This window comes from Oncorhynchus tshawytscha, linkage group LG11 (genome assembly GCF_018296145.1).
Source record: "Oncorhynchus tshawytscha isolate Ot180627B linkage group LG11, Otsh_v2.0, whole genome shotgun sequence".
Taxonomy (NCBI): domain Eukaryota; kingdom Metazoa; phylum Chordata; class Actinopteri; order Salmoniformes; family Salmonidae; genus Oncorhynchus; species Oncorhynchus tshawytscha.
The window spans coordinates 51,753,528-51,769,430 of NC_056439.1; the positions used below are offsets into that span (position 1 = coordinate 51,753,528).

Consider the following 15,903-nt stretch of genomic DNA (forward strand, 5'->3'; position numbering starts at 1 on the left):
TACCAGAAGACAAAAGGCCTCCTGCTGTGATGGGGATTTAAAAAAAAAAAAATATATATATATATATATATATACTTTTTTTGTTTGTTAATAATGTTGAGCTTGTTCATTTACAGATCAGGGGTTTTGTGTAACTTGTTTTGATAGGTCTAAGAACACACCCATTCACCTTGGTCCTGAAGTACATCCGGTTACCTCTCGCTGTCGCCATTTTGATACACAAACGAGCAAGAAGTAACGAAAAGACGACAGAAAGGTGAGCTTCACGTTTATAATCATTTAGCAGATTGGTACACATATTTGGCAAATACATAATGTAATGATTAACAGTTCATCCGAATGCCGAGCTAATATTGTAGCTAAGCTAGCAGAAAGATAACTACACGACATATTTAACGACTTTCTCGCTAGCTAGTAACGTTAGCAAGCTAACGTTTACATACCCACGCCTTATCGATTGGGATTTATTTCATATAGAACGGTATATAACTGGTGTTGCTTATGTATATCTAGTTAAATATACTGTCGACGTTGCCGAACCTAGACTAACTTGCTGACTATCTGGCTAATATGAACTAAAACGACTAACGGCTGCTTAATTTGGCAACGTATTGTTAGCGCTTTGGCTAGTTAGCTACCACACTGGTCTGGGCCTTCTCAGTAAATGTTAGTTAGCTACGTGTTTGAGAGGGTCACGTTACTGTTTGTAGTTGAATAACTTTCCTGTTCCAATTTTTATTTTTTTATTTTTAATGCAGAGTATCATCATGAGTGGATGTCGTGTGTTTATCGGCCGTTTGAGCCCCCACGCCCGTGAGAGAGACGTGGAGAAATTCTTCAAGGGATATGGACGGATCCGAGAAGTAAATTTGAAAAACGGATTCGGCTTTGTGGTAAGTCGGTCTTGGCAATTGGCGGCGTTAGGGGCAGCTAACGGTTATAGCTAACCTATAACTATTAATTTTCAGACCGGGCTAGTAGAACATGTTCCTAACTTAGCCCGCCGAGTGGTGAAATGTATTTCCCCAAATATTACATGGAAATATTTCAGACCCTGGACAAGCTCGGCTGACGAGTGCCCCAGTTCAACGCTCGTTTTTTTTTTTCGTCCAGTGGAAGAAAAAAAAAACTGTTTTGAATGCATCCTTAATTACATAACCCCCCTTGTCTTTCATCAGGAGTTTGACGACCACAGAGATGCGGATGATGCCGTATATGAGCTGAATGGCAAGGAACTCTGTAGTGAAAGGTAAAGATTTGGATGCATTCTTCAAAGTATTTAAGAAAGCTCAATGGTGAAATGTGTTTTGGGCGGTTACCTCATATAGTAGTAGTGGTATTTACACAGAACTGCTTCGCCCTTTCTCTGACTTGGGCCTAGCTGCATTCAGTGCGTGAATTTAATTTACTTTATCAGTCATTTCTGGTAGCCTCAGTATTAACTGTTTTGTCTCTATAGGGTGACGATAGAGCATGCCCGCTCCAGAAGAGGGAGGGGTGGTGGACCAGGGATGGGGGGGGGTGGTGGCGGAGGAGGACGCTTCTCACCTCGTTTCAGCAGCTACCGCCAGGGCTCTGGCGGTCATAGTGGTGGCTCCAGGTATAGACTCCTCAAACCTCCTTTCACGACCTCTTCGCTTGCAGTTTGGCCTTCCAACATTATGTAAACGTCCTTAACTTCTTACGGCTGAAATACCGTTAACAGGATCGATCTGACAACAGCCAGTGAAAGTGCAGGCCGTCAAATTCAAACAAACGAATCTCATAATTAAATTCCTCAAACATACAAGTATTATACACCATTTTAAAGAAACGTATTGTTAACCTGTCTAGGACACACGTTCCGCTAGCGGGAACCCCACACACACACACAACATTCTGCTGAAAAGGCAGCACAGGAATTTCCAAAATATATTTTTTTAGAAATATGAAGCTTTCACACATTAACAAGTCCAATACAGCAAATGAAACATTAACATCTTGTTAATCTACCCATCGAGTCCGCTTTACAGCGAAAACACAACATATGTTAGATCACCACCAAATGTTTAAAAAAACACGCAGCCATTTTCCCAGCCAACGATAGGAGTCACAAACACAGAAAATAATAATCACTAACCTTTGATCTTCATCAGATGACACTCATAAGACATGTTACACAATACACGTATTTTGTGTTCGGTAATATGCATATTTATATCCAAAAAAATCTTAGTTTACATTGACGCCATGTTCAGAAAGGCCTCCAAAATATCTGGAGAAATCTAATAACATAAATACTCATCATACACTTTGATGAAAGATACATGTTTTACATATAATTAAAGATACCCGTGTTCCTAATTTAACCGCTGTGTCGGATTTAAAATTTTAAAAAACTAATCTGAGACGGCGCTCAGAAATACACAACATTTCTCCGCCATGTTGGAGTCAACAGAAATACGAAATTACATCATAAATATTCCATTACCTTCGATAATCTTCATCAGAATGCACTCCCAGGAATCCTAGTTTGACAATAAATTGTTTTGTTCGATAATGTCAATTATTTATGTCCAAGTAGCTACTTTTGCTAGCGCGTTCAGTACACATATCCAAACGCTCGTGCAACTCACCCTTAACGTCGGACGAAAACTTCAAAAAGTTATATCACAGGTCGAATAAACTTGTCAAACTAAGTAGAGAATCAATCTTCAGGATGTTGTTATGATATATATCCAATAACGTTCCAACCGGAGCATTCCTTCATGTCTGTAGAAGTTATGGAACGCAAGGCGATATCATGTGGAATGCGCGTGACCAGGAACTGGCAATCTGCCAGAACACTGACTCATTCCCCTCTCACCTGGCCCCACATCACAGTATAAGCTTTATTCAACGTTCTACAGACTGTTGACATCTAGTGGACGGTGTTGGAAGTGCAAACAGATCCATATCTTACTGGGATTTGAATAGGCAATGAGTTGAAAAACAACCAGCCTCAAAATTTCCACTTCTGGTTTGGAAGCTTGCCTGCCATATGAGTTCTGTTATACTCACAGACATAATTCAAACCGTTTTAGAAACTTCAGAGTGTTTTCTATCCAATGGAAATGACAATATGCATATATTAGCATCTGGGACAGAGTAGGAGGCAGTTCACTATGGGCACGCAATTCATCCAAAGTGAAAATGCTGCCCGCTATCCCTAAAGTTAATCCCACCACAGTGTCCGATTTTCAAAAAAGCTTTATGGTGAAAGCATACCATCCGAGTATGTTAGGTCAGCGCCTAGTCAAAAAAAACACAGCCATTTTCCATCCGAAGAGAGGAGTCACAAAAAGCAGAAATAGAGAAAATGAATCACTAACCTTTGATCTTCATCAGATGGCACTTATTGGACTTCATGTTACACAATACGTCTATGTTTTGTTTGATAAAGTTCACATTTATATCAAAAAATCTCAGTTTGCATTGGCGCGTTATGTTCAGTAATGTTTTGCTTCCAAAACATCCGGTGATTTTGCAAAGAGCCACATTAATTTACAGAAATACTCATCATAAACGTTGATGAAAGATACAAGTGTTATGCATATAATTAAAGATATACTTCTCGTTAATGCAACTGCTGTGTCAGATTTCAAAAAAGCTTTACAGCGAAAGCACACCATGGAATAATCGAGTACAGCGCTCAGCCACCAAAACAAGCCATACAGATACCTGCCATGTTGTGGAGTCAACAGGAGTCAGAAATGGCATTATAAATATTCATTTACCTTTGATGTTCTTCATCGGAATGCACTCCCAGGAATCCCAGTTCCACAAATGTTCGATAACGTCCATTTATGTCCAAATACCTCCTTTTTGTTTGCGCGTTTAGTTCAGTGATCCGAAATGCACAGACAAAAAGTCAAAACATTTAAATTACAGATTCAATCAATCTTTAGGATGTTTTTTTTAATCATAAATCTTCAATAATGTTTCAACCGGATAATTCCTTTGTCTTTAGAAATGAAAAGGAACGGAGCTCACGGCCGCACGCGTGACTTAGCTCATGGCTTTCTGCCAGACCCCTGATTCAAACAGCTCTTATTCGCTCCCCCTTCATAGTAGAAGCCTGAAACAACGTTCTAAAGACTGTTGACATCTAGTGGAAGCCTTAGGAGGTGCAATCCGACCCCATATACACTGTATATTGGATAGACAAATCACTTGAAAAACTACAAACCTCAGATTTCCCACTTCCTGGTTGGATTTTTTGAAACCTTTATTTAAATAGGCAAGTCAGTTAAAAACGAATTCTTATTTTCAATGACGGCCTAGGAACAGTGGGTAAACTGCCTGTTCATGGGCAGAACGACAGATTTGTACTTTGTCAGCTCGCGGATTTGAACTTGCAACCTTTCGGTTACTAGTCCAACACTCTAACCACTAGGCCTGCCATATGAGTTCTGTTATACTCACAGACATCATTCAAACAGTTTTAGAAACTTCAGAGTGTTTTCTATCCAATCTACTAATACTATGCATATATTAGCTTCTGGGCCTGAGTAGCAGGCAGTTTACTCTGTGCACCTTATTCATGCAAGCAACTCAATACTGCCCCCCCCAGCCCAAAGAGGTTAAAAACTCCTAGTTGGGGACCTCCTGAATTTCCTGCTTATCGAATTCCTGCCCTTCGAATTCCATCAATCTTGCATATATGAATTCTGGAACACCGGGCAATTTTAGGAGCGTGGAAGTTTATTTTGCAGTAAATGGAGTTTAGCCAATGTGATGACAGTTTAGTGTTCAACGTGTGAAAGTAAATGGGGTTTCTGTAATTTTCTGAGCGTGATTTGAAAGTTCCTATGGTAACTATAAAACACTTATCTCTTCCACGTTACAACTTCGCTCTCTCCCACCCATGCAGTAGGTATGGTCCCCCGGTGCGAACGGAGCACAGAATCATTGTGGAGAACCTGTCGTCACGGATCAGTTGGCAGGTGAGCGGGTTACACTCATCTGGTTCAATGTGATACAAAACAATTATCCTTTACTTAATCTGGTACTGCCTTTTTAGTCTGTGTGAAGCAGCGTTTTTTATTGAAACATGCAATTTTTTCATTTATTAAAGAAACGTAGAAATATGCTCAATAGCCCATTAGGTGAATAGAACGGCAAGGACCCATTTCGATGTTATGAATTCAGAATTGTTTATTTCTTGACTTCGTTTTAACTGTATCTTTCAAATAATAAGCACCTCTTAGACTTTAAGGTAAATGTAACCGAACACATCTTAACCCCCTTTTTTAAATTTATTTTTTAAATGAGCTTAAAATTCTTATCTGGTTATTAGTTTATGAAGGAGTTGCATGCACTGCCTCCCCTGGAGGTGTCTGATGTGCATAGCGCCCTCTGCTGGTTGTGTTTTCAATAGTGTCCATTTGGTGCCTCTCCTCACACGCAGTTGCCGATGGTCTATATCTTGGCTGGGCCCCGTAGCTGGTGAAAGGGCTCTAGCGCAGGATAGCCTTAGGATGGTCCCTCGTAAAGCCCCAGTCTGGAGGTTCTGTGGTCTGGTCTGGTGGAAAACCCCCTCCCCCCACCCGACTGCAGCCAGCCTGTAACTCCCTCAATCCACTCCACGTTCCCTACACTCTCCCGTTTGGTTCTTTATCTGTTGCTGATGGAGCTGGGTGTGTTGACAGTTGGGCACACTGCACACCCTCTTCCTTCGTTCCTTCCCCTACTTGCTCTCTGGTGGTCCCTTGTGGAGGCTGGCCGGAGTCCGGGTCTGTCAAGGCTGAGGGAGGTCGTTTCTCAAGGGCTTAACACTGTGACTGCATTGGTTCCCATTGGTCCTCTATTTGGACAAGTGGCTCTTTGCTAATGTCTTCCTGGGTATGGAACGGTAAGTAACATATAACTCATGTGATTGGGTTTAAGGGTTGGGAGGAACAGGAAGTAGAATTATATACCTTAGTCTTACTGGAGAACGCTTTCTATAAGCCTTTATAAGCCCTTATGGAATTATACTAGGCTACTTAATAGGTTAATGAAAAACTCCTACTTTAGTCAAGGGGTTTTAAGGTCAAATCAAATTACATTGCATAGAATTATTTTTAAACGATACCCCCTTAAAACCACGATAGTTGTCAAACCTCTAACATTTCTAAGCCGCCCTCTCCTGGAAGAGATTTTACACTGTCTCACTGCCTTGGTATCTTCTATTTAAAAATAAATAAATGTGTAGTCTCCGTCAATCCTAGTTGTTAACGAACACGAAACAAATACAATACCAAGGAAACGAATAGTGTTACCATGTTTCTCCTTTGGGTAAGATAAGTTAAACCAAGTTGGTCTACCCGTGAAGCTATTTCAGTGGCTCGTCACTTAAAACGACCTGGTCTGAAAATGCTAAAACATCACATGATTAGCGTGTTTTTGTTGGAAGTCATTATTACGGGGTGGGTGGATTTTGTTGTCGTGGTTTACTGATTTAGTCTTTCCCAGGTTCACAGAAAACCCTCTCAGCCACATTATACAGTCTGTTAGCTCGTCACTGACTCGTATGCTTCATCGTAGGACTTGAAAGACCTGATGAGGAAAGCCGGAGAAGTCACCTTTGTGGATGCACACAGAACCAACAAGAATGAAGGGTGAGTTGAGTTCCTCTGTCCAGTTGGCCCAGGATCTGGACTTTATTCATTAGTTATATTCCGTACCAAAACTTTTGGTCTCGTTGCACGATGACCCATGTTCGTTATGGACTGAGAAAGGAAGAGACTACCTCGGGCTTGTCCAATAATAAACCCACATTTTCTGTTTACAAAAAAAATATTTAAAAAATGTCTTGCTCTACTTGAAAACAAACCAAACATACCATAGGTTGAATGGTTGCTATTATGAAATGGAGCTTGTTGACTGAATGTGATTTGATTCTACAGGGTGGTGGAGTTCGCATCACACAGTGATATGAAGAATGCCATTGATAAGCTGGACGGAACGGACTTGAATGGACGCAAGTTGAAACTGTCTGAGGATCGCAAGAGCCGGTTAGTGTCTCCTTTTCCAATTGCAACTTAATAGTTTCACTGAGACGAGACACACATGAACTAGGGACTGTCATTTTCCAGCTAGTTGTAAACCGCTGCTTTCATTATTTATATCTTATTTGTTTAGTTTTGACACAATTCTGACAGTAAGGAAATGAGTTGGAGACAGGCATGTGGGTGAAAGTGGGGACTGACAAGTGTCCAGGGAGAGTTAGTAATATATTACGGCTCTTGGAGGAGGGGGGGAACAAAACTTGTCATTCTTCTGTTCCAACAGCCACAGCAGGAGTCGTTCCCGCGGCTCTCGTAGCTACTCCCGGTCCCGTAGCCGTTCCCCACGCTCCAAGTCCCGTAGCAGGAGTCGTAACCGCTCCAGGAGCCCCCGATCTCGCTCGGCCAGCCGTACCCCGGAGAAGAAGCCTTCTTCTGCAGGAGGGGGCAGGGCTGCACATCGCTCCACCTCGCGCTCTCCGTCCCGGTCCAGATCTCCTGCCCCTCGCTCCCGTACCCCTCCCCCACGCTCCCGTTCTCGCACTCCTCCTCCCAGTTCCCCTGTCCCGGCCCGGAAGCAGTCTCCGTCCCGGTCTCGCTCCCCCTCGGTTGAGAGCCAGCACTGAGCCCCACTGGGGGGTGTGTAGTTCGGTGTTGTAGTGCAGTGGCTGGAGGGAGGACCGTCTCATTGGAATGGCTGGAATGGAATGAGAGGAGCAGAATCCTTCATAGCGTTCCATTTAATCCATTCCATCTATTCCAATAAGCCTGTCCTGATTTTTAATGTGACCACCAGCCTCATAGTGGTATGGACTGAAGAGTTGTCATGCTGAGACCATGGCGCCTGGCTTTGTGGCGGCCTGCTTGCTTGCTAGTGTGGAATGAATGGAGAGGCTTGCCTTTGGCGACACACTCCCACAATCTCTCATTTTTTAAATCAGAGAATTGGTTGTTGTGCCAGTAACTTGGATGCCCTGTAATGTTTTTTTCTCTGTTTTGGGAGCCTTTTGTGTTTATAGGTTCGGATCATGCTTCCTCAATTCAACTTCTAATTGTTTTTTTTTTGTTGCCATATTGAATAATTAAAACATGTTCCTTGGGGAAAACTGAACCGTTTCAGGAAATGTACAGTGTGATTTTTGAGATCTTTTGATTGGGTCACATTCCTGTTGATTTATCTTATCGTTCTCACTGCAGATTGTACGTCTCATTGTGATTTAATGACATCTGTACCATTTTGAAGTGAAACTTTCTGTCCCTGAGTTTTCTGTTATGAGTCTAATCAATACAAGGTTATATTTCCATCACCACTTTGGCCCTGTCTGTGATTCCAATCTACACCTCAGACACCTCGTGTAAATGAAACACAGAATTTACAGACACAAGGTTTAGTTTTAACATTTGCTGAAAAATACTATATTTCTTATTAAATGGATACTTCTACTTTTAAATTTGACTCAACAATTTTAATATGTATTTTCTACCCAAGAGAACAATACTTGAAAATGTTTATTTTTATTAAGAAAACCATTGTACAGAAAATGTTAGATTTTAAATGTCCGTTCTTCTAGCCTGGGAACCAGTCTGTTTGTCGTGCCATTTATATTTGGCAAGGAGTTGAATGAAATGGCACAAAGATCTGGAACCAGGCTAATGTTCTATAGACAATGAACATTGCACTCATGAAACAATGGTTTCATACACAACTTGTCCATATTGAAGAGGTAAGGGAGGAGGATGGTAAATGTGATCTGCACAACATACCAATTGACATTCCTTTGGTATGCTTCATCTGGATACCTACAGACACAAGTGATCAGTACAGTCATCTGCACCCAATAGAGCTAGCCTTCCAACATTCTTACAGGTAACCTAGTGGTTAGAGCATTGGGCCAGTAACTGAAAGGTTGCTGGATCAGATCCCGAGCTGACAAAAGGTTAAAAAAACAAACATTTGTTGTTCTACCCCTGAGCATGGAGGTTGATTAAGGCAGCCCCCCACACCTCTCTGATTCAGAGTGGTTGGGGTAAATGCGGAAGAGGTATTCAGTAGTACAACTGAGCCCTTTATTTATACATATCCTTAGATCTATTGATCTATTGATTGATATCCATTGAATTGTGTCCATTTGCACAAATATGAAAAGATAGATGATATTACCATAAAACAGGCTACCCTACCTCCTCTACACTCTAACCACTAGGCTACCCTACCTCCTCTACACTCTAACCACTAGGCTACCCTACCTCCTCTACACTCTAACCACTAGGCTACCCTACCTCCTCTACACTCTAACCACTAGGCTACCCTGCCGCCTCTACACTCTAACCACTAGGCTACCCTACCTCCTCTACACTCTAACCACTAGGCTACCCTACCTCCTCTACACTCTAACCACTAGGCTACCCTACCTCCTCTACACTCTAACCACTAGGCTACCCTGCCGCCCCTACACTATAACCACTAGGCTACACTACCTCCTCTACACTCTAACCACTAGGCTACCCTACCTCCTCAACACTCTAACCACTAGGCTACCCTACCTCCTCTACACTCTAACCACTAGGCTACCCTACCTCCTCCACACTCTAACCACTAGGCTACCCTACCTCCTCTACACTCTAACCACTAGGCTACCCTGCCTCCTCTACACTCTAACCACTAGGCTACCCTACCTCCTCTACACTCTAACCACTAGGCTACCCTACCTCCTCTACACTCTAACCACTAGGCTACCCTACCTCCTCTACACTCTACCCACTAGGCTACCCTACCTCCTCTACACTCTAACCACTAGGCTACCCTACCTCCTCTACACTCTAACCACTAGGCTACCCTACCTCCTCTACACTCTAACCACTAGGCTACCCTACCTCCTCTACACTCTAACCACTAGGCTACCCTACCTCCTCTACACTCTAACCACTAGGCTACCCTACCTCCTCTACACTCTAACCACTAGGCTACCCTACCTCCTCAACACTCTAACCACTAGGCTACCCTACCTCCTCTACACTCTAACCACTAGGCTACCCTACCGCCTCTACACTCTAACCACTAGGCTACCCTACCTTCTCTACACTCTAACCACTAGGCTACCCTACCTTCTCTACACTCTAACCACTAGGCTACCCTACCACTGTTCTATATCATAGTAACGTTAACATGTGTGATATGAGTGTAACGTGTTTAAAACTAAACACATTTTTTAATGCAGTGTCAGGTCTTTTTAGATGAACTTGCTGAAGAGGAAGAGTTGAAGGTGTGTTTTGAAATAATACCCAAACAATGAAACCAAACACGACAGATCAATATAGAGCTTCTATGTCACAGAGGTCACAGGTCAATACAGAACATGAGGTAAGACAGAAGCAGAGCATCTAGAAGACCTGGAACGACGATCTTGGAGCCTTTACCTGGACTAGACAAGACAAATCAGAAAGGTGCTGACAGAAGAAGTCTCTGGCATCTTAAAAACACTCTGTAGTGAAGTTTCTTTTGGACTGGGGCTGAAGGAAGAGAAAATTATGTCAAAATTATATTCTCTTTTTGGGAGTTGAATTTGATTTTTTTTTTTTTTTTTAAAGAAATAGAGCTTATTTGAAGTTTGTTTTTTAATCACTTCTCTATGGAAACCAACTTTGACAAGTACAACGTTCTGTTTGTCTTTGATGGTCTGGATGAGTGCCGACTTCCTCAAGACTTCCAGAACAACAAGAGCTGTTGTGACGTCACAGATTCAACCTCAGTGCATAAACTGCTGACAAACCTCAATCAAGGGGATTCTGCCTACCTCTCCTCTCTTGTGGATAAATCTCCCATTCTGCAGCAGCCAATCCAATCCCCATCGAGTGTTCATCGACCCACAGAAGGGGAAGTACTTTAGGAAGAGAATCAGTGATGAGATCCTGGCCAGCAGAATAAATCCCACACATAAAGGCATCAAGGAGCCCCGACGTCATGTGCAATCTTTAGTTGGATCTCTACCACTCTTATAGAAATACATTTGGGAGAAGCAGAGAGAGAGATAGCGGGAGAGATGCACAACACTCTGACTGAGATTTACTCACACTTCTTGAACTACAACGTGTTACACAAAACCCCAGAAATATTCATGGGGGACAAGAGAAAGCCGAGACAGATTCACACACAAGAGATTCTGAAGATGGGGGAAAACTGGCCTTCCAACAGCTGGAGAAAAGCAATCTGATCTTCTATGAGGTAGACCTAAGAGAGTGTGGCATTGATGTGAGAGAAGTGTCAGTGTTCAGCTTTGTTCCTCTGAGCATCCAGGAGTTTCTTGCTGCTGTGTTTGTGTTTGTCACATTCACCAAAGATAATGTAAATCTATTAACCAAGCAAGAAAACCCACCCCCCCCTAACCAAAACAACTTCAGATGTCTGAAGACACACTGCCTCAAGACATGGCCTTACTGAGTAAGAATGGACACCTGGACCTTTTCTTCCGCTTCCTTCTGGGCCTCTCACTGGAGTCCAATCATACTCTCCTACAAGGCCTATTGACACAGACAGGAAGCAGCTCACAGACCAATGAGGAAACTGAACTACATCAAGGAGAAGATCAGGGAGAATCCCCTGTCTCCAGCGAGCTGCATCAATCTGTTCCGCTGTCTGAACAAGCGGAATGACCGTATTCTCTAGTGGAGGAGATCAAAAGCTAACTGAGCTTCTCTCAGAAGCCAAAGTGTCACCTGCACATTGGTCAGCTCTGGGCTTTTTGTGTTGCTGATTTCAGAAAGGGAAAGCTGTACATGTTTGAACTGAAGTCAAAAATACCTCCAGATCAGACGAAGTGATTTCTGAGTCTCCAGCCTCGTCAGTAACACACAGCAAACCAAGCTGCTGGAGATTTCACGTTGTCATTATGCTCATTGGTATCGATATGCCTTGACTTGCACATGTATGTCTATGGATTTATACTCCAATAATTGATCATCATCAAGGTAAAGATAATTGATCCCAGAATTCTGCAAGTTTTCGGCAAATTTTCTAAACAGCATCATTTTATTTTGTAGGGCCAATAGTTTGTCAGATTCTGATCTCAGTTTAAACGTTCTCCATTATGGCCGTGCTGTAGCTCGCTTGACATTTCAAGGTCATTTCCGATTGAGGCGACATCTCTTGCGTTTAACGTTTAAGTCAATCACGCAGGAGCAGCGCTCAATGGTTTGTATCCTGATACAAATACACTATGAACTATTGTTTTCCACATTGTCTGGATGGAGGGAACCTTACATGAAAGCATTTGCCTCCGTTCTCATCTCAAACACCTCACAAGAACGAGAGCTGGACCTGAGTGACAATAACCTGCAGGATTCAGGAGTGGCGCTGCTCTCTGCTAAACAGAGAGCAGGACATCTGTCAATCATCTGATGGCCTGGACATGGCTTCTGTTTTCATTGGGGTTTTTTAAAATCCTAAAACACTTTAAAAAAATATTTTGCTGTCTAACAGTGTGGACCATGATGCAGAGTGTTGGTTAAAATCAGCGCTTAAGGTATGTTAACATTGTTCACAGGACACGTCCCTGGGGTGCCCCTGTGTTCGGGGTCAGTTCATCAGAGAGAGGACACGTCCCTGGGGTGCCCCTGTGTTCGGGGTCAGGTCATCAGAGAGAGGACACGTCCCTGGGGTGCCCCTGTGTTCGGGGTCAGGTCATCAGAGAGAGGACACGTCCCTGGGGTGCCCCTGTGTTCGGGGTCAGTTCATCAGAGAGAGGACACGTCCCTGGGGTGCCCCTGGGTTCAGAGAGAGGACATGCCCCTGGGGTGCCCCTGTGTTCGGGGTCAGGTCATCAGAGAGAGGACACGTCCCTGGGGTGCCCCTGTGTTCAGAGAGAGGACACGCCCCTGGGGTGCCCCTGGGTTCAGAGAGAGGACACGTCCCTGGGGTGTCCCTGTGTTCGGGGTCAGTTCATCAGAGAGAGGACACGCCCCTGGGGTGCCTCTGTGTTCAGAGAGAGGACACCCCCCTTAGGCGCCCGTGTTCAGGTCAGTTCATCAGAGAGACCTGAACCCAGGGGCATGTCCTCTCTCTGATGAACTGACCCCGAACACAGGGGCACCCCAGGGGCGTGTCCTTGCACCACTGTTGTTTCTTTATCTACGCAGACCAGATGAAGATCCAAGGAAAAAACGTGAGGCTTTTCAAGTACGTGGATGACACAGCTCTGGTGGGACTCTTTATTAAAGATGCTCTGTCAGATGGGGACAGCTGTTTTAAAACAGACCAACAACCTTCAAGAATGGTGTCGGCCAAGTGGCCCTCCACATCAATGTGGAAAAGACACAGGAGCTGATCAACAATGACAACAACCTGCCAATGTCCCAACCACTCACTCTGAAAGACCAATCAGTGGAGGTGGTTGAGTGTTTTAAATACCTAGGGACACAAATGGATGACAAGCTGAGTTTTACAGAGAACACAGACTGTTTTTCTCTTCTTTTATTTAAAGCAAGCCAGCGCCTGCTTTTAGTTCGGAAATGGAAGGGTTTAGGGGTCAACCAGGATGTTCTGGAGAGGGTGTACAGAAGTCTGGTGGAGAGCATCCTCACGTTCAAGATGACAGTCTGGTATGGTAATCTGAGCATGAGGCGCAAAAGAAAACTGATCAGAATAGTAAACACAGCCAGCAGAGTAATTGGTCCGACCACAGGCACAGTTGAGCGTTCTGTTCCACAAGGCAACCCAAAAAGAAGACACTGACTGTCGTTGGCGACGACCCCTCCCACCCTCAGTTGGAGAGACTTCCCTCTGGCCGGCGCTTCAGAATTCCCACGGTCAAGAAGAACGTGTTCAAACATTTGTTCCTTCCTTGTGCTGTTGTTGGACTACTAAATTGCAACTTAAATTGTATCGGTATATGTACTTATCTATCTAGTGCATTTAGGACAGCGGACAATTGTGAGTGAATGTATTAATGTCCTCTATGTTGTTAGGTTATGCAGTGTGATGGAATGTTTGTGATGTGAGAACACATGTGTATGTCATCTTTTTAATGGAAGGTGATGCCACCAAAGAAAAAAAATGTCCACCCTGGGATGGACAATAAAGTTTTATTCTATTTCACTCCCTGTCAAAATAAAGGTGTCATAAAAAATGATCTTTGCCAAGTAATGTGAAGTATTTGGGAATACAATTTGCCATTTGAAAAATAAATATTGTATTTTACAACTGCATACTGTATCACGATTTATAACCAAAATGGTTCGAGCCCTGAATGCTGATTGGCTGACAGCAGTGGTATATCAGACCATATACCACAGGTATGAGAAAAATATCTATTTTTACAGCTCTAATTACATTGGTAACTAGTTTATAATAGCAATAAGGCACATTGGGGGTTTATGATATATGGCCAATATACCACGGCTAAAGGCTGCGTCCAGGCACTCCATCATGCATAAGAATGGTGTATTGGCCATATACCAACCCCTAAGCCTTATTGCTTAAATATACCACTAGGTGGCATAATTGAGCTGTAAGTGTAGACTGAACGTTTCAATGAGACATTGATGACACAATTGATCGCTCAGAAGTGGTAATGACGTCATGAAGCTGTCTCAAATCTAATGCATTTACTGGTTGTGTCACCAGTTACACACAATGTAAATGAAGCATTGGTGAAATGATTTAGATTTCGTTCGTTTTTTTTTTTTGTTGTCTAAATTTGAATTGTCCTGCATAAATATGGATCAGGTGACCCATTATTGCCTCTATGGGGGAAAAAAGTCCTCTTTCGGTTTCTCTTGTTAGTAACTATCTTGTCAATGGCCAATAAACTCCCACAAAATGAGTGACGATTCCTCTAGGTCATACAAAGAAAACTTGTAAATGATGTATGTGGGATTAAAAAAGTAACTGTGTGACCGTCCCAACAGATGGTGTTTATACAGTACGTACACATGTCCAAAGACAGACCGTCTAGCCTCGTCTTTTCCCTTTGTCTTGTAAAACTTTAAAATTCTGCAACAGAACACCCACTAAATTAGAACGCTGAATCGTCAGGGTTACCGCCATTGTCCTTGATCATGACTCATTACACATAAATCATTAGAGAAAAGCATCTTCTGTAGGGGGGGGGGAGTTTTGTTAGGAGCCGTGAGCCGCTTGGCCTTGAACATTAACACACATTGCTTTGCGGTGTGCCTGTTTTGGAAACATATGGATACTCACCTTAATAGGGGTTACGGTTCCCACACAGCCACATCTCCACGTTACAGCGCTTGTTTACAGACAACAGGCAGAAGACAGAGTGCTGTACTAATTAGCTGTGTCTACAAAACACCTGCGTTTAAAAGGAAGACCGACGCCACAAACATGTGGTCACTGAAAAATACTGTCTTCTGCAACTGTGTTAAAACCCTGTGAAAACAGTGTACAGCATTGGCGGCTGGTGGGAGGAGCTATAGGAGGACGGGCTCATTGTATTGGCTGGGATAGAATAAACGGAATGGTATCAAAAACACACAAAACATATGGAGACCACATATTATGACTCTGTTTCATTGATTCCATTCCAGCCGTTACAATGAGCCTGTCCTCCTATAACTCCCCCCACTAGCCTCCATTGGTGTATAGTAAGTGTGTATTTTTGATGTTGTTGTTGCATTTCTGAATTTATTTTGATGTGATATGAAAGTAGAGGGTAACGAGATTGAGAATCGATTCATCTTTAGATGGACTATTTCGTTGTTTTGGCTTCCAGAGCCATTTCGCCCTTTAAACAGAACACGGAAGGAAGGTCCTTCGACAAAAAAAAAAACGTAACGTTGAGACTCCTTTAGTCCGATATTGGTCGAAGTTACCCGAAGCAACCTTGTAACGATGTAATGGAGAACCGAAAAAAAATAAACATCTGTGCGACAGTCTCAA

At 43.1% G+C, this 15,903-nt stretch overlaps 1 protein-coding gene across 1 annotated transcript; it reads left to right on the top strand.

Moving 5' to 3' along the window:
- Window positions 1-110: 110 nt before the first annotated feature.
- Window positions 111-8,314, top strand: srsf5a (serine and arginine rich splicing factor 5a). Its single transcript, XM_024416488.2, has 8 exons — window positions 111-256; window positions 759-893; window positions 1,179-1,249; window positions 1,460-1,600; window positions 4,892-4,964; window positions 6,547-6,620; window positions 6,909-7,016; window positions 7,294-8,314. Exons 2-8 carry the CDS (start codon window positions 768-770, stop codon window positions 7,631-7,633), a joined length of 933 nt encoding a protein of 310 aa, XP_024272256.1. The 5' UTR covers window positions 111-256; window positions 759-767; the 3' UTR covers window positions 7,634-8,314.
- Window positions 8,315-15,903: the final 7,589 nt, after the last annotated feature.

What these genes read in the sequence shown, in the direction of transcription:
- srsf5a (XM_024416488.2), top strand. Translation starts at nt 768, where the DNA reads ATGAGTGGATGTCGTGTGTTTATCGGCCGTTTGAGCCCCCACGCCCGT. An exon ending in GGTCATAGTGGTGGCTCCAG is followed by an intron (nt 1,601 to 4,891) that starts GTATAGACTCCT and finishes CCACCCATGCAG; the next exon opens with TAGGTATGGTCCCCCGGTGC. An exon ending in TCTGAGGATCGCAAGAGCCG is followed by an intron (nt 7,017 to 7,293) that starts GTTAGTGTCTCC and finishes CTGTTCCAACAG; the next exon opens with CCACAGCAGGAGTCGTTCCC.